Here is a 26,660-nt window from a genome sequence, read left to right as displayed (position 1 = left end):
CAGTCCTGAAGCCACGCTGCTCAGAACAAAATCAGAACATGGGCTCATTTAACCCTAAGTGGGCACCATCTACTGATATCACATCCACATGCATTTACAAAATCTTATAATCTCTTAATCAAATGGCTTCTGAACACCTCTAGTACTGTTTATGTTTATGTTAACACTGTGTACCTTTACTGTGTACTGTGCTTAAAATAAACAGTTGTTTCAATCCACACTTATTTATCAGGTTGTGCACTGCACACCTAAACTGTACATGCCTCCATCTTTCTATTCTTGAGTATGAGTGTAATGGCCGTCAAACCTACAGCATTGCACACACTGAACAAATGTAACTAATACAACATATGTGTGTATTTATAAGGGCAAATGAAGCCTTAATTAAAAGCTCAGGTTGGCAGGGCAATTCTTTATTTGGCACAGGAAACAGGTCATTTCACAACTCAACACATATCATGATTCATGACAGGATGCAGTTGGCTGGCTATGTGGGGCACAGCAGTGTGAAAATGGTATTTCTCTGCCCTGTGTTCTGTTCTTCAGCTGTTACTTCTGCTTCAGGGACAGTGACCATGCAGCAACCATGAGGGGATGCCTCATCTTTGTCAATTAGTGGACTGCTCATGAGCTTGTTTCTGCTTCACAGACAGCAATCACAGAATCAAAGACCTACCAGGGCTGATGTTATGACTGTGTTTTCTCGTAGGAAACATTACAATAATTTAGGAAAGCTTATTTTCAGAAAGAAAGTATACCGTAGCCATAAAAACCAAAGCTGCTATCCATAACTAATCAGGATTCAAACCCAGGTCTAACTGCACTCTGTCGAGGTGCCAACTTGCTCCTTGTGCACTCGTGGCCATGTATGGCCTACTTGTGCGCCAGCAGAGCGCACCCTGTTATTTATATCAGGTCGCAACTTGTTGATGGTGACGTCACCAAGAATGCTGGTCCCTCATTGGCTGTTGATGGTTACGTCACCAAGAATGCTGGTCCCTGATTAGCTATACAAACATTTACGCAAACAGATACGCCACATACAAAATCACCGAATTCAGTAATTGTGCCCTCTGCTGGCGCAAGTAAGAATGTCTAGCACTCTGTTAATAAGCCGTTAATAAGCCATTAATAAGCCATTCCTGCTTGGCCAGGGGAGATCCTGAGCTATGGGCTTAGGCAAAACTACTTGTCAATCAGTAGGTGACGCCAGGGTCTACATGTCTCAATGGAGACCACCTCCAACCACAGCAGATGTTATTATTAACAAACTACCATACAGATTAGTTAAAATAAAGTTTTATTGAATAAAAGAAGTTCTGGATTTCAGCTTTAAGAGCCTTACTAGTAAACAGGAACACATTAGTAGCACTAACTTACTTTTACTCTTGTTTTATTTTGTCACCAATTTTTACCAATACAATCACTCAAATAGAAAGCTTCTACAAAACACAAATCCTTCCTGTCCTGGAAAATAAAATAAACAGGAGAGTCCCACTATCACTGTCAAAATAGTGAAAGCTAATCACTGGAAAGGTGCTTAGTGATACAATATTATGAGAGGAAATGGACACAATGGAAAAGTGGCAGCTGGGGGAAACTGAGAGTGAACTGAGATAGCAGGCTTTTCCCACAACTGTGAATCTTTTATTCACAGTTGTGGGAAAAGCAAAATACTTCACAGGAGGGGAGCAGATCTATAAAGTCTAAATTAACTTTGATCGTTAAAAGCTTGGGAGAAAATCTTATATCTTCTTATAGTTTCCCGTCTATTAACTGAGAGACAGGCTGATCGCTGTTGACGTGAGTCTCATACGGTAGCTGCCTGCAGTCTGTGACTATTGACGACCGTTTCAGGGACATTTCATGACTTGGCTTATTCTACACTAGTCCCATTGGTATGCAGTGAGAGAGACCAGGGTGTGATGCATGAATAATGAAGAATAGACCAACTTGGTTTGTCTCTGTCTGCTTTCAGTACCACATAACTCAGATTCCTTTAATGTTTTGAGCTGTTATAGATCAGATGAGGCTGCAACAAAAGAGCTGTCAAAAGACAACACGAACACACACAGGAGGCAGGCACGCTGTGCTGTGCCATAGTAAACTGTAAACTGTAAACGCTGTACGATGATTTCCCTGTTACTTACAATTTAACATTCCCTGCAATATTCCGCTATTGCTATTGATCTGTCTGTCAGTGTAATGTTCAATACATTGTGCATATCGTTGCCGTCGGGTGGAAACCTTGTATGTCCAAAACCTTTTCAGAAAATGGAACAACAATTTTCCAGAAATAGTGAAAATAGCAGATCTACAAGCTCACAATTGTCACAGCTGTTTTCACTACTTTAGCTTGACACTCTTGTATGAAAGAAAAACATGAAAAGTTGAAATTTGGAGATATGAGGTTTTTGCCCGACAACGACGATATGCTGGCGTACTGCAGTCACTCTTATTGCAGGGTCATTGGAGCCTGATTAGAGTGGTATTCAGTGATCTCTAACACATAGATTTGTTTTGCTCACTGCCTTGCATGGACCTTAGGAGCAGACTGCTGCCTGCAGGGAACTGTCCTCACCCTCTTACACTCCATCTGCACAGTGCAGCATTCTCCCTGCCAATCCTCCTGACCGCACGCACGCACGCACGCACGCACGCACGCACGCACGCACGCACGCACGCACGCACGCACGCACGCACGCACGCACGCACGCACGCACGCACGCACGCACGCACGCACGCACGCACGCACGCACGCACGCACGCACGCACGCACGCACGCACGCACGCACGCACGCACGCACGCACGCACGCACGCACGCACGCACGCACGCACGCACGCACGCACGCACGCACGCACGCACGCACGCACGCACGCACGCACGCACGCACGCACGCACGCACGCACGCACGCACGCACGCACGCACGCACGCACGCACGCACGCACGCACGCACGCACGCACGCACGCACGCACGCACGCACGCACGCACGCACGCACGCACGCACGCACCACACACACACACACACACACACACACACACACACACACACACACACACACACACACACAGAGAGAGAGCCCTACATATCTACACATACAGTATGCACATGCATGTACACTACAGTCAGCCACAAATACAGAAGCACTCACAGACAAATACTGTATACATATGTGTACACGCTCGCACACACACGCACGCACACATGCACACACACACACACACAGTGTCAAACACACACACACACACAGTGTCACGCACGCACGCACGCACGCGCACACACACACACACACACACACACACACACACACACACACACACACACACACACACACACACACACACACACACACACACACACACACACACACACACACACACACACACACACACACACACACACACACACACACACACAGAGAGAGAGCCCTACATATCTACACATACAGTATGCACATGCATGTACACTACAGTCAGCCACAAATACAGAAGCACTCACAGACAAATACTGTATACATATGTGTACACGCTCGCACACACACGCACGCACACATGCACACACACACACACACAGTGTCAAACACACACACACACACAGTGTCACGCACGCACGCACGCACGCGCACACACACACACACACACACACACACACACACACACACACACACACACACACACACACACACACACACACACACACACACACACACACACACACACACACACACACACACACACACACACACACACACACACACACAGCGCTTGGTGGCTTTATGCCCCAACTGTAAATGTCCATAAATAACACACTGCTCCACAGGTAGTGAAGCATATCTGACGTTTCCTGGGTAGGTGATTGGCTCAGATGGCATTGTATGTGCAATGACACAGACCCTATCGCTTTACTGTTGTCATCTTTACTTACTCAGTCAAAATGTCTCAGTAAAAAGACATTCCGAAGCCAGTCAACAAAGCAGCATCTGGCGTTAAAATGTTTAAAGCTTCCCTTGAGGAAATAGAACAAAACATGGAGGCATATAATGTAGATAGAGGCCAGTAGAAAAATTATATAAGGCAGAATGAAGCAAATGGATCATAGGACAATTATTATAACTAATCTAAAAATACACTTGTACTGTGTTTCTCATGACCCTATATTAAAATTGGCTAATGGAGGACGTCACAATGACTCAGACATAACCATAATATATATTGTAGGCATATATGGAGATCCGGTTGTCCAGAGCCACAGATCCGACTGCTATGCCTATATGGTCATGCGCATATATGACACTGACCAACCTCAAACTTGCCGTGGCGCATCGGCAAGGACTCAATGGAGTGTGGAGTGTGGTGCTCGCGACTGGGCTGTTCGGTTATGCGGTTGTCTAGAATAGCCGATCCAACAGATATGCCCATATAAGGGCATGCCAGGTGTGACGTAGGTATGAGGGCTGTGAACTCTAGATGTGAACTCTAGTTCAGGGGTTCCCAAACTTTTTTGTCTCAGGGCACCCCATAAATATTTTTTAAATCCGAGGCACCCCTACATTATAATTTTCACTCCCAGCACCTTATATTTATAGCATATTGTCGTTGTCGGGTGGAAACCTTGTATGTCCAAGACCGTTGTATTTATCATCTACTAATGTACTAAACTAGAGAAAACAGCAGATCTACAAGCACACAACGCCTCGCGATGCGAGGCGTTGTGTGCTTGTAGATCGGCTGTTTCCACTCGTTTTGTGCGACAGTCTTGTATGATGAAGCAGGGCTTTGCTTTACCAAAAGACGTGCACATTTGAAACTTGGAGATACAAGGTTTCTGCCCGACAGTGATTTTGTGATTATGTTGTGAGGAAAACGTTGAGATAATAGCCATTTTGGTTAGAAGTTTAGAACTGACTGAAAATAACTTTGTACTTCAAGTTTAAAATTATACTAAATAAGTATCCTAATAAATTCCAAATATTATCAAATTATCTCGTGGCACCCCTGGACTGCCGCCACGGCACCCCAGGGTGCCCCGTCACCCACTTTGAAAACCCCTGCTCTAGTTAATGAAATAATCATACGTCCACGTAAACAAACACCAGTAATGTCATATAAATGCATCAGAGGCCTGAATGTCATTATTAACAATGTCTGTGTCTGTCATTTGGCATGATTGTACTTTGAGGTGCCTTATGAGTGGCCATTATGATTGCATGACAAAGATTGTGTCCTGCTCCATTATCTCCTCATGCATGGTGGGTCAGCAGCGTCTTAAATGCCACTGCCCGTACAGGCAGGACAGGCCGCGCTATTATCATGAAGAATCAAATAAACACAAACAATGGAAAAGGTCAAGATACTATTGGATTGCATGATGCGTCATGTTCCAAATGTAAATGTCTTCATGAAGAGTTTTACTGCAGAACTGACCAATGACCACTGTGTAAAAACCTGTTTTCTTTACACCTACATTATATGGTATCTCAGATACGGCCAAAAGCCTTGTACTAAAACCAGCACAAGCACATGGATGAAATTCCACTCTTACCTTCGCCAAATGAGAATTGATCCATTTCGTGAATGTTCGCTTCTGCACAGCCTCTTGCTCATCTGAAAATGAGACAGACACAACACACGTCAATACATGATGGATGTCTCATGCTGAGGCTGTTGATTCTGCATGTTATCCGCCTCTCCTCCAAATTCACCGCCGGTCCATGAGGAACACAGAGTATGTACTGCAATTCTTCTTCAATTCTTCAAACTAAACAAATGAGTAGAACAGATGTTACAGCACCTGATCGCTACAGATAAAGAAGCTGCAAATCCTCAAAGACACCATAAAACCGATATCCTATACTGCTGACTCAAGGTCTACAAAATCTAGCCTAATGCAAAAGCTGCACAGTTTTAGCCATGGTAGGAGTTGCCCTCACCCTGCATTGCCTGAAACCTAAAGTAATGCTGCAGAATTTTGCAAACAATTCTTGGGGCTTCGTGCAACAGTTTAGCTAATAAAGTGTGACCACTGACGGACCACTGCACCAGAGTCAACATTGCGTGTCAACATGTGGATGCCAAAGGGACCATGACAAGTAAGGGTAAGAAGAATGGGCTCGCACAACAGTTAGCCAGCTCAAAATTGCCACAGCCAATTATTTGCCAATAGGCTGGTGGCCATCAACAAGGCAAATACTGATCGATACCAATGTACAGCTGATGAATCAGTGCATCCCTTTTCCCAACCCATAAAAACGTGAAAGTATCACAGACGCTTGTGACATGCGCTCTCAGCAATGAGGTCAAATGAGGAGATTAAAGACTGATGAGTGCGGGAGGAGATTTCTGCTAACACATCTTGCAGACCCCCGATAATGACATGCGTGTGTTCAGGTCACCTCCAGACCCCTTTGTGGTGTACTAATATATTCTGTCATGGTGCCACATGCATTATGCAGCATTGCATTCATATGCATAACAAAACAGATCTGATTTGGTGATTTCACTCCTGCTGCTGCTGTTTAAATAAGGGTAAGACGCAGATTTCGTAGTGAGATCTGTGCCGGTATAGGCCGGTGCTGTCCGCTGCACGGAGTGGCCATTTTTAAACATCCACCCTTATAAATATAGTCTGAAGTCACGTGCTAAAGCAAGCAATGCTAACTCTACAACAAGAGTGAGCACATCACATTAACCCACAGGCAAATGCTTCATCACTGATGCACAGGGGATGCCCACTGAAGCATAGCACACATACACAATCACAGACACACGTTTACACACAACATGCACACGCACACATACACACTACACAGCTGACTTACATGGTGCACATCTGTCTATGGGCAGTGCACCATATCTGTGTCATTTAACGGTTTCACCTACTAAGCCAGTCTGTCTTGTTTCCCTGTAATATCCTAGAACAGAAAATATCCTAATGGATGAGACATGTAATAAATAAAAAGGTAAAGACTGCTGCCCTACTCACCACGCAGATACTGAAAGAATCCAGTCACCAGGTTTAAAGAAGAAGTCTTTTTGACATCTTTATAGCGAGCCATTCTACACTCCACTCCCTGACTCTCTCCCTTTGCCCTTCATGGGTGCCTGTATGCTCCTGTTTGCGTGAAGATGACATCCACAGTGGAAAAATTAGGAACAACCAAAAAAAAAAAAAGAAAAAAAAATGTTCCTTTCCCTTTTTCCCTGGCAGGAAGCAAAGCAGATCTGGCTGCCCAGTTTCCCCGGTGAAAACACAAGAGCTGCTGGGGGCTGCGCAGATGAATCGCTGTCCCCTCCTCCCCCAACACGCTCAATGACACACACACACACGGCAGAGCAGTGGAAACCCCTCTCTAAGAGCGATGCCGATTTGCAAGCCAGTCCTACCCTCCTCCAGTGTTATTGCCATCCAAAGGAGCCATGCTTGTATGGCTGTGCCCAGCCCCCGCTGCACTGGCTCCCTGTATCATCCTACGGTCTGAGGATGGGAGACGGATCAGCTCAGAGCTCTGCTCCACCAATCAGGGCATGGGAGGAGGTGATGTCACGGCCATGGCTGCCTTATCACTATTATACACTTTCTATCCCTATTTTGTGCATTATTACATTATAAGTGAACCTTATAAAAAACATTTTAAAAAGATTTAGCAATTTTTTGCTATTTTTTAAATAAGCTTGGTGTGATTGAGGGTCTTGAGTTTATTCCTTCCCAACTGTAAAAGTAAAGTAAAGTAAAGTCCATTCCGTCCTATTGATTGATACTGCCTCTTTAAAACATAACACAATTGAAAGATGGCTATAACAATGCCACAGCATGGTGTGTTACACATCTTAATAATTAATGTTGCTCCCACTGATAAATGACAGCAACCACCTGCTCTCCCTCGGTCTCAAGGCAAAAATCAAACCTCGGTTCGAAGTGGAGCGGTGAATTTGAGCAGTTCCAGGTAAATATATAAAATATATAAATATATTCACCTATTTATATATTGACATGTGTCAATTCTTGATTGCCCGTGGCTTGCTACGGTGGCTGCATGCTGAATAGATGGAACAGAGATATTTTGGATAGACTGTTCAAAGTCCCTGACTTTTTTCACCTATTTTATATGTGTCAATTCTTGATTGCCCGTGGCTCGCTACGCATGCTTCGTGAGCCTCCACTCTAGCGGCTATCACGGGCAGACGCAGACAGCAGAGGGGGTCGACTCGAGATACGCCAACATACCATGCTTGTTAGTTGTTATTAACGGACTACACGCACACACACAACAGCTGATCTTCACGCAGACAACACCTCGATGTGCGTCTTGCGCGAGGCGTTGTGAGCTTGCAGCTCTCTCTCTCTCTCTCTCTCTCTCTCTGAAATACGATTCTCTCTCTCTCTCTCTCTCTCTCCCTCCTCTCCCCCCGTCTCCCTCTCGCTGCTGTTAACCTTTGTTTTTATCGCGACGTGGTGTGTGTGTGTGTGTGTGTGTGTGTGTGTGTGTGTGTGCGTGCGTGCGTGCGTGGCGCGCGCGCGCATGCGTAGATCCTGTTCGAACTGAACGAAACAATCTTTTCCCACTAGACGGGACAAAAGCTGAAAGCTGTGCACTGGGAGCTCGTGCTCTGCACACCGCTCCAAAAACACACCCACCACAGGATTCCCCTTTCAAACACAATATCATGTAATGGTCAAGTCGATTATTTTTTCTCTCTGCTCATTGTATGCAATATAACTTGGGCTGTTAAACTATTCCTGGGGAACAAATGTTCTTTTGCCTCCTGTAAATATATAACACAATAGCAGTCATGTCTGGTGTTTGATAGCTTATCACCTTTATTTAAAAATAATCTATTTTATTATTTCAAATCCAACATACTGTAGCCTATATTAAACCTTTCTGACACCCAAAAATTAAAGAAGTATGAGAAGTATGAAAAGAAAAATGTACTGGAGATCCCTGATGTTATCAATATTAAGCCAATATCTTGGAAAGCCCATATATGGACATATACTGTGTCATTCTGATGTGGTCTATATACGGACATACTCTGTCAGTCTCATGTGGTCTACTCTAGACTATGATGTCAGACATGATGATGTCAGACATTAAATCCATATCTGGGAAAGTTTATTTTTAATTAAAGTCACAAATAAATGTATATAAATTAAACTATATAACGTATCCCTTAGCAAAATAGCACGCATGTGTGTCCCGATGATGCCGGTTGATTTGACATATGGCCCAAGTGCATGCGACCAAAACTGTGGGAGGAATTCCGTGAGAAAAAGGTTTACTTGAAAGAATAAAATATTATAGTCACAAATAAGAACAATGACACACGGTCCTTGTGTGCGCCCCAGTGCATGCTGGAGAATAGACTTCCTCTAGCCACCATTATAGGTCACCAAAAAGCCATCCATATGATGTCCTGGTGATGACGTCAAGATCATCCCCATATGGCCTGTGTTCTGACCTAGTCCTGAAAGTCACCAGAGGACGTCATCACAATGTCATGACATCGTCATGATGTCTTGATTTTGACATAATTTCCAAGACGTCATCGAAACAACTTTTTAATCACTCAAAATGCTGTGAAAAAGGAGTCATACAATGACCTAGTGATGACATTCTGTAAATGACATCAGTGATAACGTTCTGTAAATTAAATCATAACATCTCGCGAGAAAACCAATGTTGTTCATGTCCTTGATGTGAAATCAAATCCAAAATGAGTTACTGGGATCTCAAGGAGGGCAAAGACTGTGTTGAGAAAACATGGATCACCACCAAACTAGCCACTGCTTTAGGTCTGGTAGGCTCAGCCTATCACATTGTAGCATTCCAGCCTGATTCCGCAATAGCTGCTCTCCAGAGGGCCACCAGTGCAACTGTTACCATGGCATCGTTGGGAGCAATCTTTGGTATGGCCACATGTCTCAGTGCTCAAGCTCGTGATGCTCCTGATGACCCTGTGAACTACTTCATTGGAGGTTGTGCCTCCGGTGTATTCCTTGGAGCAAGGACCCACAGCGCAATGACCGGTACAGCAGCCTGTCTTGGACTAGGAACTCTGGCCTTCTTCACGAAGGTTGGCAAGATGGAGGGGTGGAGGTTATATGGACCACCAAAACTCTGAGGAGGCAACAGGAGGATGATGGACTGGTGTTGACATGTATATTGAATATTAATTATTAATATTATGAAAAAAACGTTTGTGAAAATGACAAAAATGACATTGAACAGGGATTTGGCCACCTACACATTATGCTCGGTGGTCCACACAATATCAGAATGTGTCAACTTATTTTATGCCTCCACAAAGTCTTCCAATGAAAGCTTGCTGCCTACATCTGGCAAATAATCTGACTTTGTATAAGAACAAGCCAGGATTTTAAAATATGTACATTGGCACAGAGTGTGTGATGAATAATGATGAAAGTGGTCCTTCATTCATACAGATTGGTGCTTTTAGTTATGTTGCTTTATTGTCAGATAATAGTCACATTATGTGAGGATATTATAATCAGTGACAAACAGCAGTATAAATTAAAGGGAAAAATCACACAAAGTATTTTCCTGGAGTAATCATATGATCATTTACATTTGCAAATTATCATTTTGTTCAATATTGACAATTTGTCAATGATGTCAGACGACTAGTTAAGTGCCAATTAAAAGATAGAACTAGCAACAAACACCACGTCGATGTGAAGCATCATCAAACCACTCAAGCGTTTGCAATTCACATGAGTGATCAGGTACTTAAGGTGATCTTAAGACACATAATATCTTTGGCGGTAGTACAGCATCATAGGTGCTTAGCTTCATTGGCCTCTGCAGGTCACCTGGGACCACTGTAAAAGCCCCATTCACTGTTGTTGTTGTTCCATTTATTTGAGAGCACCTCCACTTTGTAGCTCTGACAAGCTAACATCAATTACACAGGACCAGAAGTGATCCTGCTGTTGGCCTCATGCCAGCCCATTCTGGAATGCTTGAGGTGGAAGATTTATTGCACATGGAATAGTGACTTCTATTGCTATATGTAGTCTTGAAAGAAGCAAAAGGAAAATAATCTACTATGTCTTGTTGCTTTACTGTGCTAAAAATAGACATACTACTTTGACACTTGGATATTGGTCATTATATTGCTAGAAACACATATTTCCGATTGTAGTATAATTCCATATTTAAACAACCAGCCTATAGCAACAAAGACATGATAAAGAGGTCATTAGGTTCATTGACCAGAGAGATTCTCTCTTGCGGTCTCAATTGTCTCTCTGTTTCTCTCTCTGGTCACAAGATCGTATCAGTGTGTTTGCTGTCTGGCCTAAGAGTACCTGGCAGCTGCTACTGACAATGTTGAGATAGAAGCACGTCTTACAGCTGACAACAAACACGTCCGTCTCCCTAGGCTTATATACGGCTGTTGCTTGCAGAAAATAGGAGATTTGCCTGTCACAATTCTGTGAAAATCTGTTATTTACGGATTACGTTAAGCAGCATGGTGGCTCTATTTTAGTCCATGCCTTACCCCTTATCCCTAAACCTTTTTGCAATTTATAACTATTTATTTTACATATCTTCAAGTTCAAAACATGTCGACATAGATCGTATTTGAAGTATTTTAAAACTTTTTTCAAAATAGTAAAAAAGGCAAAGACGTTTAGGGATAAACTTGGTAATGGGTGGGCTGTAGCATGCAACTACTGATGTAGTAGGATAACGCCAATTCATTTTGTAGAAGTTCTTTGATTACTATTTCTCTAGAATGACAATGGCACTGGCATTGTGGAATAAAATTATCTTATCATAATTCCAGAGAAACTCCTTACTACCATTAAGGAATTGGGAATTGGCTTAATGACAATTAGATAAGAAAAAGATCATTTTATCATATTTCATTTATCGGGAGAATCGAGAGTATACCACATGAGCGTAAATATTCTCACGAGTGACTTTAAAAAGCTGTCTAGCTCAATGACATACCAGTGACAATGTGTTGTGTGAGTCAGCACTCTGCACATTCTCACCTTTATGAGCAAAAAATAAAAAAATAAAAAGAATGAGAATATTTTTGCACTTCAGTCTATGTCTCTAAACCAGTAAGCCACAAGGCTAGCAGTACTGTTTGATGACAGAAAAGAGCCACAAGCAGTAGTAGCTACTGTTTGACGAACAAATAAAAAAAAATATTTCGTTATTTTATTAATCCATTATTTATCCAGGAGTCCTAATCATTTATGATGACCTTATTTAAGATTGTTTGATTTGTGTTAACTGAAAAGGTTAATCATTTTACAACATAACTAATTATCTTCACCACTGGTAGAGATAATGCTTTTTTTTTGTGTGTGTTTGTATCTGTGTGGCTGTGCTCGGCTAATCTCGGAAACAGCTGGACCGATCAACGTAAAGCCATTCATGCACACTGCCAGTGCCAGTAGGCCAAGGAAGACACTTGACCTAAACTTTGTTCATGTTCAGTCAGCCTCTGCCTAACAAAATGTTCCACCATTTACATTTAGAATATAATGTAAAATTAACAGCATTGTACATGTATACTGTAGTATCATGCATTTTTGTCAACAAAAACATCAGTGAAATTAGTATTGAGAGGCCTCTAGAGAGCATACCTCCAACAGCACTTTAACTTCAGCCCATAGGGGGTCCCACAAATGCTAATGGTTTCATCGACATTGGATGTAAATACAGATGCAATTTCCCACCACATTTTCTTTAGGTCTTGTTGTCTTTCTAGTATAACCATGTGAATACTTGGATATCAGGTATCACTGCTGGGTGAGTGAATCTGTCCTCGTTTACTTTTCACTAAATCATAATATAAAAGTGTATATTTCTTATCAAAATATAAGGTATAAAGTGAATCCAGTATATTTTAGTGCAATTTTACCAGTTTTAGATTGCTGTGCGACATGACGGTCGCTACTCGCGTTGGCGTGTTACTTGTGATAATGATTGGGATATTGTGTACGCAATAATTCTGGCCAGGATAATGGTAACATTTAATTTCCTATATCATCCCATGTCTTTCCAGTATTGCGAACATGCACTGCACTAATTGCAGCCCTGCAAACGTCAGTCTACTTGATACGAGAAGACTAAACAACTTGGCCGCAAAACCCTTAACCAGCAGTCTTTTTTCAACATCCTTTCAGATACACTTACCAGCTATTCTACATGGTAAACCACAAAGGGGCCAGTCATTATGAAAGTGAGAGGTGTGTCACGCACATCACTCCAGCAATGAGGAAGACATTATTGGAAACCTGAGAGTGTGTCTGAAGCCACTGTTGCCATGTTACAGCCTCAGAGTGTTGCTTGTGGTTGATTTATTCTTATCGACTCAATGACATGATGAATAAACACATTTGTCTCTGCACAATGGCTATTGTACTACGGTATATAGCCTAATTTGTTCAACAACACAAAGTTAATTAATTAATTTATGATATGATGTTGTAAGGTGTGCTGCCTTAATCCTTGCACTCTTTATATTCCAAGTTGCTCTAGAAAAGTTCAGTTGTCAAAATATCAGATACAGTAAATGCCTAAAGTATGAATGCAGGGCCTATTGATTACTTTAGTTATGAACGTCTCTTGGCTAGGTCACTCTTGAAAAATAGATTATAATCTCAATGAGTCTGAGACGTTTACCCGGTTAAAACAAAGGATATGATGATGATGATGATGCTACTGAAGACCAATGTCAATAAGACAGATTTTCTGTCAAACATGCACTAAACATCCCCCCAGGATGCTGTAAATGACAGGAAGTCAAGTGTGATAACCAGTAAACCTTGTGAAGCCCAGCAGACCCGCACGGCACCTAAAACCTTCCACAATGATGACTTCCAGATGTGACACTGAATTCCAGTTACAAACCTTAAGGACTCCAGTAGAGTCAACAGTAGTTTGCATTGAGCAAGCTACGTGTGTGTGTGTGTGTGTGTGTGTGTGTGTGTGTGTGCGTGCGTGTGTGCGTGCGTGCGTGCGTGCGTGCGTGCGTGCGTGCGTGCGTGCGTGCGTGCGTGCGACGTGCGTGTGTGCGTGCGTGTGTGCGTGCGTGCGTGTGTATGTGTGCATGAGTGTGTGTTTAAACTTCATAATGTAGGCCCTCTATTCACACTGACAAGTGGTATAAAGCACTCCAACTCTTCAGCATGTGTTAAGGGGAATGTAACTTAAACATTCTTTAATCCCTTATTTATTCTCTCAACCTTACTATGTGTAACTCAACAAGTAGGTCATCTAACTTCAGAAACAAGGGTTGTGAGTTTAAATCTCACTGTGAACAGCAAAATGATATGCTTATTTCCAAATTCTTCTTCAGACTGAAGAAGAGCTTGGGCTCCAAACGTCAGTGTTTCTGTAGTATGCGTTAATAAACGCCGGGAGCTAAAGTGTACGGACCTCCTTTCTGCTTTTGATCTCTGTTCGTTTAGGGTCCAGCACCTTCCTTCCAAGGCTATGCATGACTGCTTTGAACTTGTCTTGTGTGCACCGTAAAGCCAGGAACCAATTCCTTATATACATCAGGTACAGGCAATCAAGTGCGTCTGACTTTGTTGTGACTTTGAGTCGCCTTATCAAGACCTACAGTACATGTCATGACATGCCTGACCAAATTTGAGTTTGGGCAGTTCACAAAGTAGACAAACAAAAAGTCCCTTGTGAAAACGTGTTCCCCATGCTTTATTATGAGTAAAATTCATTCTGATAAAACGAGAATGAAAAAGCTGTTGAGAGCACAGGAACTCAGGAAGTAGTCTCTCTCTCTCTAATATAGAAAGCAGGAACTGGGGAGAACTGGCAGAACCGCACACAAATGTTTCATAATAGTATTAGTAACTATGGTGACAAGCTACTGCAAATATAAATACCCTGATATAACAGTATTTACACAAACAATTCTACACAGTAAAATCACAGTAAAAAAGTGTAAGAATTGGTCTTGACAGGTTTGAAAGTCTTTCAGAGTTAAATTAACACTCCAAATGTTACTAAGAATTTTCTGCGGATGTGTATCTGTATATCAATATATCAGTATTTAATTCAACCTGGTCCTATGTAAATGCAATGTTATTGGCCTAATGTTCCCTGGTAACCAGGGGGGTTGGGGCAAACAGAGAGGGGACTACTACTAGTATCGACCCATTCTCTTACCAAGGGCAGAGCTGGTGTCGGGTTTTAGCCCTGTTCAGTACAAAGTCAGTACATTCATGGTGTCTCGGTTGTTGTGACTCAATATCTCATGTCAGGAGCCAGACCAGTTTAAATATTGCTTACACAGATGAGGCTGTATTTAAGAGTAGTATTAAACTATAAGGCCAATAGCCTTTAACATTCAGAATCAGAACTGATGATTTGCTTGTGTAAGCCAAGCTCAACAGAACTGCCTGACATTCTACTGGTTTGCCTCTTATCTTTGAACAAGCTTTATTATCTGTGTCACCAATGCATTTCATCTAAATCACTGGTGTCAAGATGATTTTACAATACTTGGACCCTGGGATGACCTGCAAATGCAGGCCCTTTTGCAAGCAAGCAAACAAATCTACTCTCCAGTCCCAATGCATAATATTTATGAATATGAAGGCCAGTTTGCAATCACGTTGAGATCATGAGCTTCAAGCGTGGCAAATGCATGGAATTCCATTCTCAGAATGCACTCCGTTCATCAACTGAATGGAATAAATCATATTACTCTGAGTTTCAATTAGTCTTACTGCCTCATGAAGGACAGCAAACAATACAGTGCAGCTCTTTGTGCCTCGGTCACAGGACATCACAAGAATGGAAATGCATTTTCAAGTTATCCAAAATGAATTATCTGTTGCCTTAGTGTGGAACAATTCAACGTGATTTCAAAAGGTGTGCTGTAGGCATGTTAACTAGTTATCCTAGGGTTGGGGTTAGGCTTAGGTTTAGGGTTTAGGTTTAAGTTTACTGTAGGTTTGGATTGGGGTTGGGACTGGAGTTTAGGGGTTAGGTTTAAGTGTACTGCGCCAACTGACACATACTGTAGGAAAAGTGAACTAAAAAAAGAGAAATTACTAATATTCTATTTTATAAGGAGAAAAGACAAGCATAAATCAATACATTACAGTATACATAACTCTATCTTATATTGAACTACACTGCACTCTGTGGAGGTGCCAACTTGCCTTGTGCACTCGTGGCCATTTATGGCCTACTTGTGCACCAGCAGAGCGCGCAAGTACTGCGATCGGTGCTGTCTGTATGTATGGTCAGCCAACTTGTAACCCTAACCCTAACCCTAACCCTAACCCAACTTGTTATTTATATCAGGTCGCACTTGTTGGTGGTGACGCTCCCTGATTGGAGCCAAAAGATATACAGCCACAGATCTGACCATTATGCCCATAAATGGTCATCATGTGCATATATGGAACCGACCGACTTCAAGTGCGCACAGACAGACAGGTACAATGGGTATTCTGACAAAGCCCCCAACACTATGACTGAGACATACAGTGTTGGTTGGATCGGTGGACCGACTTAGGGGTTGAGGGCCACATAGCCGTCCGAAATTATAAGTTGTCTGATTTACTGTCCAGACAAGTATGCCCCAATTGGAGATGCCCAAACTGGCGAGCTGTGTGCTGTGATGACATCATAAACTGCACTCATGGGCAAGCAGCCCAGGTATTGAATCAGCAGAACATCACAGCTGCACAGAGATAATGTGCTGTACAGTAACGAGGCCACAGCACCATATAGAAGCAAAAGAATGACACTCACCTTGCAGTTTTTGCATCACATTGTGAATATCCACAGAGGGCCGACCAAACTGCCTTGGAGAGGCCATGTCGACAGATGACTCGCTGTGACTGCAAGACACTCGGTGGGGCACTGATGCTGATGTCAGAAGCGGTACCTCACAACAACTGTCCTGAGTGGGGCATCCTCTCACCCTCCTCCTCCCCTCCTCTTCTCTGCTGTTCTTTTACACTCTCGTTTTCTCTCTCACACACATACACTCTCTCCTAAAGTCACTGCAGAACAGGCTCCAATTGAATCTCAGGTTTCAAGCCGGGACACGCAGGTTTACTGTCCAATAGCAGCACTTCTTCCATTCAAAGGGCTGCAAAAGAGAAGCGTGTTAGTGGGCTTCACAGCTGTTGTGCAATTATCATATTACGCCATTTAACTTATAGTAGGCATAGCCTAGGCTATAGTAAATACATTACACTATCATCACTTTGTAATAAGCCTCTAACATAGGCTAACCCTAAGCTGCATGGTCCCTTTTTCTTCATGTTGTCAGGTCTAATGTTTAATTGAAACAGTCATAGCTGTTTAATATTGATGACATTTGTAGCCTATTCGTATTCAACACAACAGTTTACTACGTGGATAGGCTATAACGCGCTATGGCCAACCATATCCACGGAAGAACACAGGAAGAGTACACGGAACACACGCAGTGTCTGTGTCGGCTATTGCAGAGCAGACGCAGTGATATTGCAGTAGCATTTCAGTACCATGATTCCAAAAGTCTATTTACAGGTGCATGCAGATAATAGGAATGATTTGCCAAAGTTAATTTGATTAACTTAGATCAAAGCAAGAATCCAGATGAGTGCTCGCAGCCTCGCAGCAATTAATAAATCGCGTAACTAAAGTCACTAAAACTTAAAAACAGCTCTAAAAAGTCTAAAAACACAACATGTAAACATTTTAACGCTGTGGGATTTGTACACAAAGAAATAGACCTACCGGTTTAAAATAATGTTTAAAAGTTTCTTACCAGTTTAATTGTTCGAGCCCGTAGGCGTAAGAGCTTGACAACTTGGATGGAGGAAGTGTCCGTGTGTGTTCTGTTACTTAGTTGCCACGGGTAACATTCAAACATTGTAGCATCTATCTAGCGGCTGCGGCGTGGCCGTGTAGACAGAAGAGAAGCAGCATGATGCAGCCATGCATGCTGCAGAGGGGGAGTGGTTCACCAACTTCACCATGTTTTTTTTTTACCATTTTTACCCCGCTTCCTCGAGGTCGGTAATGTTGAACAGTTTATTATTTATGCAGCAGCAATAAGTGACAGACAATTATATAGTAGGCTATTAGGACTACATCGGGGGGCCATCCCAAGAAGAAAAAAAGGGAAAAAAAGATGAACATAATATGGTTTATTCTTTTATGTGTTGTTGAGTAACCTTGGACTTAAATTATCATTTTTGAAGCGGTGAAAACCGCTTCCAATGAGTGGCTTTGTGTGTCCCACGCCCATATATGGTCATTTCAGTCCAGAATGAACAGGTTTTTTCAAAAACAAAATGTGTGTTTCATGTCCATATATGGTCATCTCAGTCCAGAATGAACAGGCTTTTTCAAAAACAAAATGTATGTCACCTCATGTCCATATATGGTCACTCCAGTCCAGAATGAACAGGTTTTTTCTGTCCCGTACGTCCAGAATATCAGCCCAGAATGAATAGGCTTTTTCAAAAAGCTAAATGTGTGTCCCATGTTCATATGCCATTTCAGTTCAGAATGAACAGGTTTTATCTGTCCCGTCCGTCCGTCCGTCCGTCCGTCCGTCCGTCCGTCCGTCCGTCCGTCCGTCCGTACCATAGAGTATATATAAAATAGAGAGCGGACGAGCCCCGCCCCCACTATCATTTCAATGCAAGTGCTCAGTGGCGTTTTGAAGCAACGGCTACGTGCTAGCATGTAGCTAATCCAGGTGCATTCTGGGGGAAATTGGCCACTATTTCGAGACCACAAATGACGTCACGCTGCTCTCCGCTCACAGGAAGGATTGTCTGGAGTGGAGGGGGCGGGGCCAAAATGCGCGTTTAGGCTGCAGTTCCAACTGTGGCCACCATCGGGGCTGCTTCAAATCTAGCCCTGGGTTCTGGGGGCTTGGTCCGTACGTACGTACGTACGTACGTATGTGTGTAGTGTCCGTCCCGGTCTGATGATTGGATTCTTTGAGGATTGGTCAAGCTTCACATGACAATTCGGCCCTCCAGATAAAATCATTAATTCATTCAGAATATAAAGAATGTAGATCACAGAGTTCATAACTCTAGAACACATAGAATAAAAGTTCACCGCTTCACTTCGATCCGAGGTTTGATTTTTTTCTTTTACGTTTTTATGTGGAGTGGACCTCAGGAAGATGGTTATAACGCCCCTGCACAAAAAAAGGTAACAAGACCCTGGCAAGTTGCAACTAGGCCTACTGCCCCATTTCAATTTTTTGTTCCATTCCATCTCTAAAGTCATGGAAAAAATCACACCCGTGTGAACTGAGCGGTGGTTCCCCCCCCCCCCCCCCCTTCCCCCCTGTGTGTGTGTGTGTGTGTGTGTGTGTGTGTGCGTGTGTGTGTGTGTGTGTGTGTGTGTGTGTGCCTGGTCTGGCCTGGCCTGAACAACAGTGCCCCTCCCTTAACATGTGTGGTCAGAAAAGGTTACTGCAGGCTACAGACAGACAGACACGCAGACAGACAGACAGACAGACCCACACACACGGCCACGTATAGGAGCGTTGTGACCACCGCTCAAAAATACAGTAGCCTAGTCTACGAACAGGTCAAAAGATATCTTCTTCTTCTTTCGTGTATCATCGTCAATGATGATTGGTTGACGACATTTTATTTCACAAGATTTCCTGTTACTTAGGGGAGGCCATAGGGCTGGCTGTCGTCTTCTCTCCCTTGCATGCCTATCAAAGGTGGATTTGGGCAAATATTGCGACATGGTCATGCTGGACCTCCAGAAGGCATTTGACACCATCGATCACTCTATTCTGATTAAGAAATTAAAAGCTATTGGACTTGACAGCGCAGCAGTGAGCTGGATGCAATTTTACCTGGTGGGGAGAGAACAGGTGGTGGATGTGAACTAGAACCCCCCTCCTAGTAAGCTGTGGTGTTCCTCATGGAAGCTTACTAGGGCCTATATTGTTCCTAATATACTGTATGTAAACAACATGGCATCTGCTTGCGACTGCAACCTGTTCCTGTTCGCAGATGACTCTGCTCTCCTTGTCTCGGACAGGGAGCTTGCAGGTTGAAAAGACCCTTAGCTCTGAACTAAACCAGTAAGACTCCCTAATCGGGAGATAAGCGACCGTAGGTCGGTTATCTCCACAAATAGGGCAAAAATTTGTTTTTCCAAAATCTCCCTGATCCATGTTGATGACATGAGTGTAGACATACTGTGTAGTGATTTTCGTGATTTTACGGCAAAAACTGTAGGAGCAGTGGCCAAAAATGTGTTTTAAAAATGGGCCTGAAGGTGGCGCTAGAAGAGGGCCATGTGATAAATGAGGGGTGGGGTCTCCGCGTTGCCTTGGCGGACGAATAGGTACCGGCCCCGGCTCTCCCGGACGCTCCCAGCCCGAGTTACGGCATTTTATGTGAGCTGCAGTGGAGGGGGTCCTCCACTGGGGGCGTCACCACTTTTGCATCCATTCTGGAGACCTGGGGGTCCCTGGATCTCCGGGGGTCCTTGGAGGTTGTAGTTTGGCAGGTAAGGAGTGTGTGTGCAAAATTTGGCATGGATGGGGGCAACGGTTGTGGAGATATGAGCAGGGCAAAAGTGTGACGTGTGACATGTGACAGACAGACGGACGGACGGACGGACGGGCGGACAGCCCGTGGAGGTTTTGATAGTAAATGCTCCCTACGGTCGCAATAAGATCTGCACCTGGCTCAATTATCAATACACTTGGGCAAAACCGAATCCATCCTCTTTGTATCAAATTATAACCTCAGCAAGGTCAATAACTTCACAATCAAAGTGGGTGACAATGTAATAACATGAAAAAATTATATTACCTACTTGGGTTGGTCCTTAAAGGAGTGTAAATCCCTAACTTCCTTTAAAACTGCTCTGAAAAACCATGCACTTATAGGCGGCTGCCACACGAAACTGGTAACTTTAAACCTACCATACCCTCCCCGACCCTTCTTTGTAAATACTTTTTTATTTTGCATTGCTATTTTTGTTTACAACAGTTTTTTTGTTTCCTGATGATATCTACTGCATAGTACTGTCTCCTATCTGTATGTCATTCAATGTTATATGAGTTAAAGAAAAGGATCTCAAAGGAAATAAGCCACAAGGCTTACCTGGACTAAAAGTGCATATACCAAACGAATTTTCCAAAAGCAAAACAATGCTGCACCAAGGGGTTTATTAGGTAGGCCCTAAAAGTATGTCCTTGAACGCAGGGGAATTATTTTGTGTTAAAAGTTTAAAACTGAATCCGGTTTGATCTTTCAGGCCAAATTGTAGTCCTTTGAGGACTACAACATGACGTAGAGTGGTATCCGCTCCCGACCAGATCACACCCCGAAAAGTGAAGCGATCCCAGGCTACCCATGTATGTATATGTGTGTATATATGGAGATATGGGCATATTGGTTAGACTGGGTGATATAGAGTTGATGATGTCAGTGTTGGTCAGCTCCATATATGGAGGTCCATGACATGAGGGATCTCCATATATGGGCAGGATGACATCAGGGATCTCTATATATGAGCAGGTCAGCCTCCATATATGGGCAGGTCAGCCATAGGCATTGAGGTCAGCTATAGACATTGAGGTGTTACGGAATCACTGACGGACCTACTGACAGGATGTGGCGGTTTACATACTTAACTGCGACCTCGCAACCAGTAGTTCATTACATTACTGTATTGGTGTAGGCCTATAGTGTCTATTTTGTACTTTGCTGTAGGCTGTATTATATCATTCCATCACATATTATTTTACACCCAGTCCCAGTTGCATTTCCATTACTTACAATCTCATTGCATACAGTACCTCATACATCTCAATAGGCTCTTTCAGGTATTGATCTACTTCTTACTTCTTTCTTTCCCCAATGTAAACTGGAAGAGCTCAGAATAACAAGCTGCATTGGAGGTATTACAGTGCCACCCTCTGGTAACATATGTCATTAGACATCTATTCCAAATATGTAATTTTCTAATCTGGTCCTCATACCCCATGCTCTCTGGTAGCCTAAATTGTAAGTTAGCAGGTTCAAACTGATATTTTCTATAAATCACAAAATATACGGTATTATATTACATCTTTCATAACAGAAACGGTTGCATATCAGTGTTCAGTTGGTGTTGGCCTGAGAGCTTTTATGGGAGGAGTGAAGAAGTGGGAGGCTGGGAGCCATGCAACAATTGAAGGAAATCCCCATAGAGTCTGAGAGCTTGATAGCCTGCAGACTCTGGTGAGTGGCCAGTTTTTCATTGGTAGGTTTATCTAGACACAGTTAAGATGGTTGGAAACAATGCCATCATGGCTTTGGGTCAGCAAGAGGTTGTGTTTTTAAAAGAGGTAGAGGATAGGGAATGAATCGGCTGTTGTTCTTATGTGAGCATACAGTTCTCACCAGAAACACACATGGCATGAAGATTAAGTTTTCATTTCATGTGCAATAAAAAAAGATATTGAGCCAGTGACTATTGTTTAAAAAAAAAGGTTTTATTGATCCTAAGGAAATGATGCAAAAGGAAACAACCCCACTTCCCATAGTTGTGCTTCACACAGATAAGCAAAGCACTTGCTAATTTTAAAAGTCACAAAAGGAAGGAAGCATGACAGCAAAGCTTCCGCTATAGCAAACACTGCAGGGGGAAAATTAGGAAAAGCTCAGTGTTCGACTGTTCATCTGACTTCACAATCAGTGTGGATTCTCACACCATCTTTTGCCAAAATGGCTTATAATGAAACTCATCCCTTGTTGGAAATACTACAATCTTTTAATCTAGGTAAGTGTATTTATATTAGCTTTTAGAATAGCTATTCAGTATTGTTGATGTTGCTGTGTTGACCAGCTGTGCTTGAGTCTAGCTACTAGTGTTGTACATTGTGAAATGGAGAACCTAACTGCTGTCAAAGAAAATATAAGCAACAGTTTACAGTTTAGGTATTTAGCAGACGCGTTTAATCCAAAGCGATTTACAATAAGCAGATAAAACATCACAATAATACAACAAAGTATCCATTTCACTATAAACCTATGTGCAAATACCTAGAATTGGATTTGGAAGGATTTTTATGCACCAACTCTGATGCAGTCGTTTTGGTGTTGCTGGTTGTTGTGGGTTGGGAGATGAGCCACAAACCTACACAGTGTGATGTAAGATTTTATGTAACTTCATGCACTGAGCTATTTCTCTAGGGATAGCAAATCAATAGAATAGATTAAAATCACTTAGGCGACCAATTTAGGCAGGCCAACCCAATCCACATAATCTCGAATATCAAGAAATTACTTTGACTTTTTTCTACAGATACTAGTCAAGTGCCAAATAGATAGTGTCTAAGCGAATCCATTTTTCTTTATGATTCTAATGTAAACGTGCAAAAACAGAGTTTTCAAATAAACAAATTACTCTCAGAGTGCCTGCGTCCTTGCTTTCGTGAAAGAATGTTGAAAGAAAAGCGTTAAAGCACTCAGGGGCAACAAGATTTAAAAGGCATTTATGGGTACTCCTATACCAACCTGGTGCCTTCCATGCACTTTTAAAATGATTGCAATCATCATAGCAATGCAGTGCATCCTGTCTTATTAATTTCCTCTCATATTTAGTCTGGCATGTAGATTCCCTGTCTCTAATTGATTATTCCTATTCTTGTTACAGGCAATTTGATTCTAGCCTTTTGCTTGTCAATGTTAGTGGGTCTGATGCTGGGTGCTTTGATCTACGTTCTCTTGACATGGGCATCAAGACGCACAGCCACAGCCATGATCACCAGACGCTCTAAACGGCAACCTTCGCGAACACCAAACCCTGTGAACAGTCCCATGGGCCTTTACCGAAGCACTTTCCTGAATGTCCATCGGCAGCCCTCTCTCGAACCGGTGGGCCCACTGGGAATCAAGCCCAGTACTGAGTCCTCCACTTTTCGCCCGCAACCAAAAGGAAGCAGGGCTGGCCTGGAGATAGTGGGTGACACCCAGATCACCTTACCTGAAGACACGGCTGCTTCAAGCTCGTCGGATACTGCGTCCCTTGTGCCAAACAAGAGACATTCCTTCTGGCTGGGCAACAATGGTCTTAAGGGCTTTTTGCCATCACAGACTCCTCCTCCTGCATATGACAGTGTGATTCATGCTTTTCAAGAGACTTGTACTTGAGACAGTGGATTGTTACAGACTACCTTGTATTTGATCTTGTAAAGCAAATTGTCTCTGTATTTGGGAGTGCAGGCCAGGCCATTGCTTAAGTCTTTCAGTCATCTCCCCACTAAGTCTAAAGCAGTGGTTATTAAATCAGGACCCAGATTTTCTGAAGCTGCAATGCTTTACATTGAATACACAATGTTCCTCAGTCCAAGTGATCCATGAGTAGAATTAAACTTTTGGACCTCAAACCACCAGTTGAGAAACAGTGGTAAGAGGTTGAGACTGGGCAGGGTGCCCCATGTGCATGAGGAATGTGTTTAAAAGAAAGAAAAGGGGAATGGGGGGACAGACAGTGTGCAAGAAAAAATATTTAGATACAATGCCTCATAGTTCTATTATGTAAAATAACAATAAAGTTTTATGGTATTTTCTGTGGCTTTATGTTTGTACTACAGTATAAATAGAAAATGACATTTAAAGCACAACTGAAGCTAATTGTGAAAGTGGATACTTGCTGACATTCACATAGGTGTTTAAAGGAATAGTTCACCCCAAAATGACTTTTCGTATATCGATTAGTAACTCACAATGATTTTTGACAAATGCATTTGTGTCTCCATCCAGAATCAATGGGGGTAAAATGAAATTATCGGCTTAGGAATGCGACAAAAACAAAACAATCTCCATGAATTCAAGTCTCTGTGTAATTGATAGAAAATAACAAAATAAGTCATATTTTTGGGTGAAGGTTTAATATCAGCAGACAACGCGGTATGTGGCCCAAGTCGTGTGAAGTTGCCACCTGCCACTGTCCAGTATATGGAAGAAATCCTCCTTTTGAGGTAGTCGTGTAAGGTTGCCACCTGCCACTGTCCAGTATATGGAAGAAATCCCCCTTTTGAGGTGCTTGGCCTTCCTTCTCGGGCCCACGTACCTTACCGCTTATCGCTATATAAGCGTGGGGTGGCTCATGGTAGCTGACAGAGTACACCATCTTGCAATGGGCCTGGTGTACAATATACACTACATCACCAAGATGCCCATTCTCCTGCTATACCACTAACATGTGCAGGCCCTAAAGGAGTGCAAATCCCTAGCTTCCTTCAAAATTGGCCCGAAAAGTCACCTACGGCAGACGGCTGCTACTCGAAACCTATAAGCCCATCCTTTCCTCCCCTTATCTTTTAATTTTATTTTTGTATATATTTTTTTTACTTCTCCTTAACTTCTTCTTTCTTTTTTTGTTATTGATGATATACATGTTATTGTTATTATATGAGATACATAAAGGGATCCTGCGTAAATAAGCCATAAAGCTTACTAGGATCTCCTTTAGTTGACCTGAAACTGTAGACTATAGGAAAAAGTAGGCTATATACACACACACGCACACACACACACACGCACGCACGCACGCACGCACGCACGCACGCACGCACGCACGCAAGCACGCACGCACGCACGCACGCACGCACGCACACACACACACACACACACACACACACACACACACACACACACTTTACTGGAGTATTTCCAATTTCCAATACTTTTACTTCTACTTTATATTGTAGGCTACTTTTACTCCAATAAAATGTATTGAAATTGTTTGTTACTTATAGCCTACAATAAAATATAGGTCTATATAGGCTATTATAGGCCTATAGGCCTATTCTTTTTGTAAATAAACTTGTGAAATGGAACATTCACTGAGGTCTACTTGATGGACATTTGATACCAATATTTTTGTACTTTTAGAATTCCGGACTTTTACCTTAACAGATTATTTATTATATGTGAGTAGCCTACTTTTTCCACCACTGGTCACAAGGCAACCCGTTTGAAGCCATCAAGCAAGTGCGCCAGCCAGCCAGCAGAAAGCGCCTGGCAACACGGACTGCACAGAGCGCTGACTGATACACATTAGCGGGATGCAGGTATGCTACGTTGATTACATAACGATATGTATTCCTTGAATGACTCGAGATTCATCTTCATTTTCCCCGATGTTTCTTCTTTTCTGCCTCGACTCGACAGCTTAAATTGCTCAGACAGACTGGTGCATGCGGTGAGATATAAAGACGCCTTTGAAATATAGTCATTTGATGTAAATAGTCCAAAAACCTCACCCAGTCAGTAGAGGACGGTCCTTGAATATTACTGTGAGCAATATCTGGTGTAAGTAGACATTTGTTCGTTTGCCGGTTTTTGCTGCCTGAAACAGGCTGATGCATTTCTTAATAATTTGATTTGAATGAATGGCGTATACTGTCCGTGCAGTATAGGCTACGTTAACATGTCTTTTTTACTCATCCCTGTCTTGGTGGGCTATAATTGTCTGGTGTTTGACGTAAGATAAGAAGAAGGGAAAACCGGTCTATCTGTACCCATGGAGACTGAGTGTCCTGATCTTCAATGCAGTGTTGCTGTTGCATAAAGAGGCTGTGAAAAACGGAATTTTCAAGGTTGATGCACTGAATGACAACGCGGCTATATTAAGAAGAGGGAGCCATC

At 42.7% G+C, this 26,660-nt stretch overlaps 2 protein-coding genes across 2 annotated transcripts in view; one reads left to right on the top strand and one right to left on the bottom strand.

Moving 5' to 3' along the window:
• syne1b (spectrin repeat containing, nuclear envelope 1b) overlaps window positions 1-7,059 on the bottom strand; it is a gene marked incomplete at its 5' end in the record, with an annotated part of 117,713 nt that extends 110,654 nt beyond the window's left edge. Inside the window, 2 exons of the mRNA XM_080750707.1 lie at window positions 5,547-5,608; window positions 6,987-7,059. Coding sequence (XP_080606833.1) covers window positions 5,547-5,608; window positions 6,987-7,059 — 135 coding nt within the window. The remainder of the gene's footprint in view (window positions 1-5,546; window positions 5,609-6,986) is intronic.
• Window positions 7,060-22,730: 15,671 nt separating this feature from the next.
• Window positions 22,731-24,180, top strand: myct1b (myc target 1b; the record flags this gene model as incomplete). The annotated part of the gene is made up of 2 exons (XM_080750717.1): window positions 22,731-22,785; window positions 23,662-24,180. The coding sequence occupies 2 exons, from the start codon at window positions 22,731-22,733 to the stop codon at window positions 24,156-24,158; spliced, it is 552 nt and encodes a 183-aa protein (XP_080606843.1). The 3' UTR covers window positions 24,159-24,180.
• Window positions 24,181-26,660: the final 2,480 nt, after the last annotated feature.

Source organism: Nannobrachium achirus (genome assembly GCF_963921795.1).
Source record: "Nannobrachium achirus genome assembly, chromosome: 20".
Taxonomy (NCBI): domain Eukaryota; kingdom Metazoa; phylum Chordata; class Actinopteri; order Myctophiformes; family Myctophidae; genus Nannobrachium; species Nannobrachium achirus.
The sequence above is the reverse complement of the archived record's forward strand: the minus strand, read 5'-3'. Positions and strand labels throughout refer to the sequence as shown.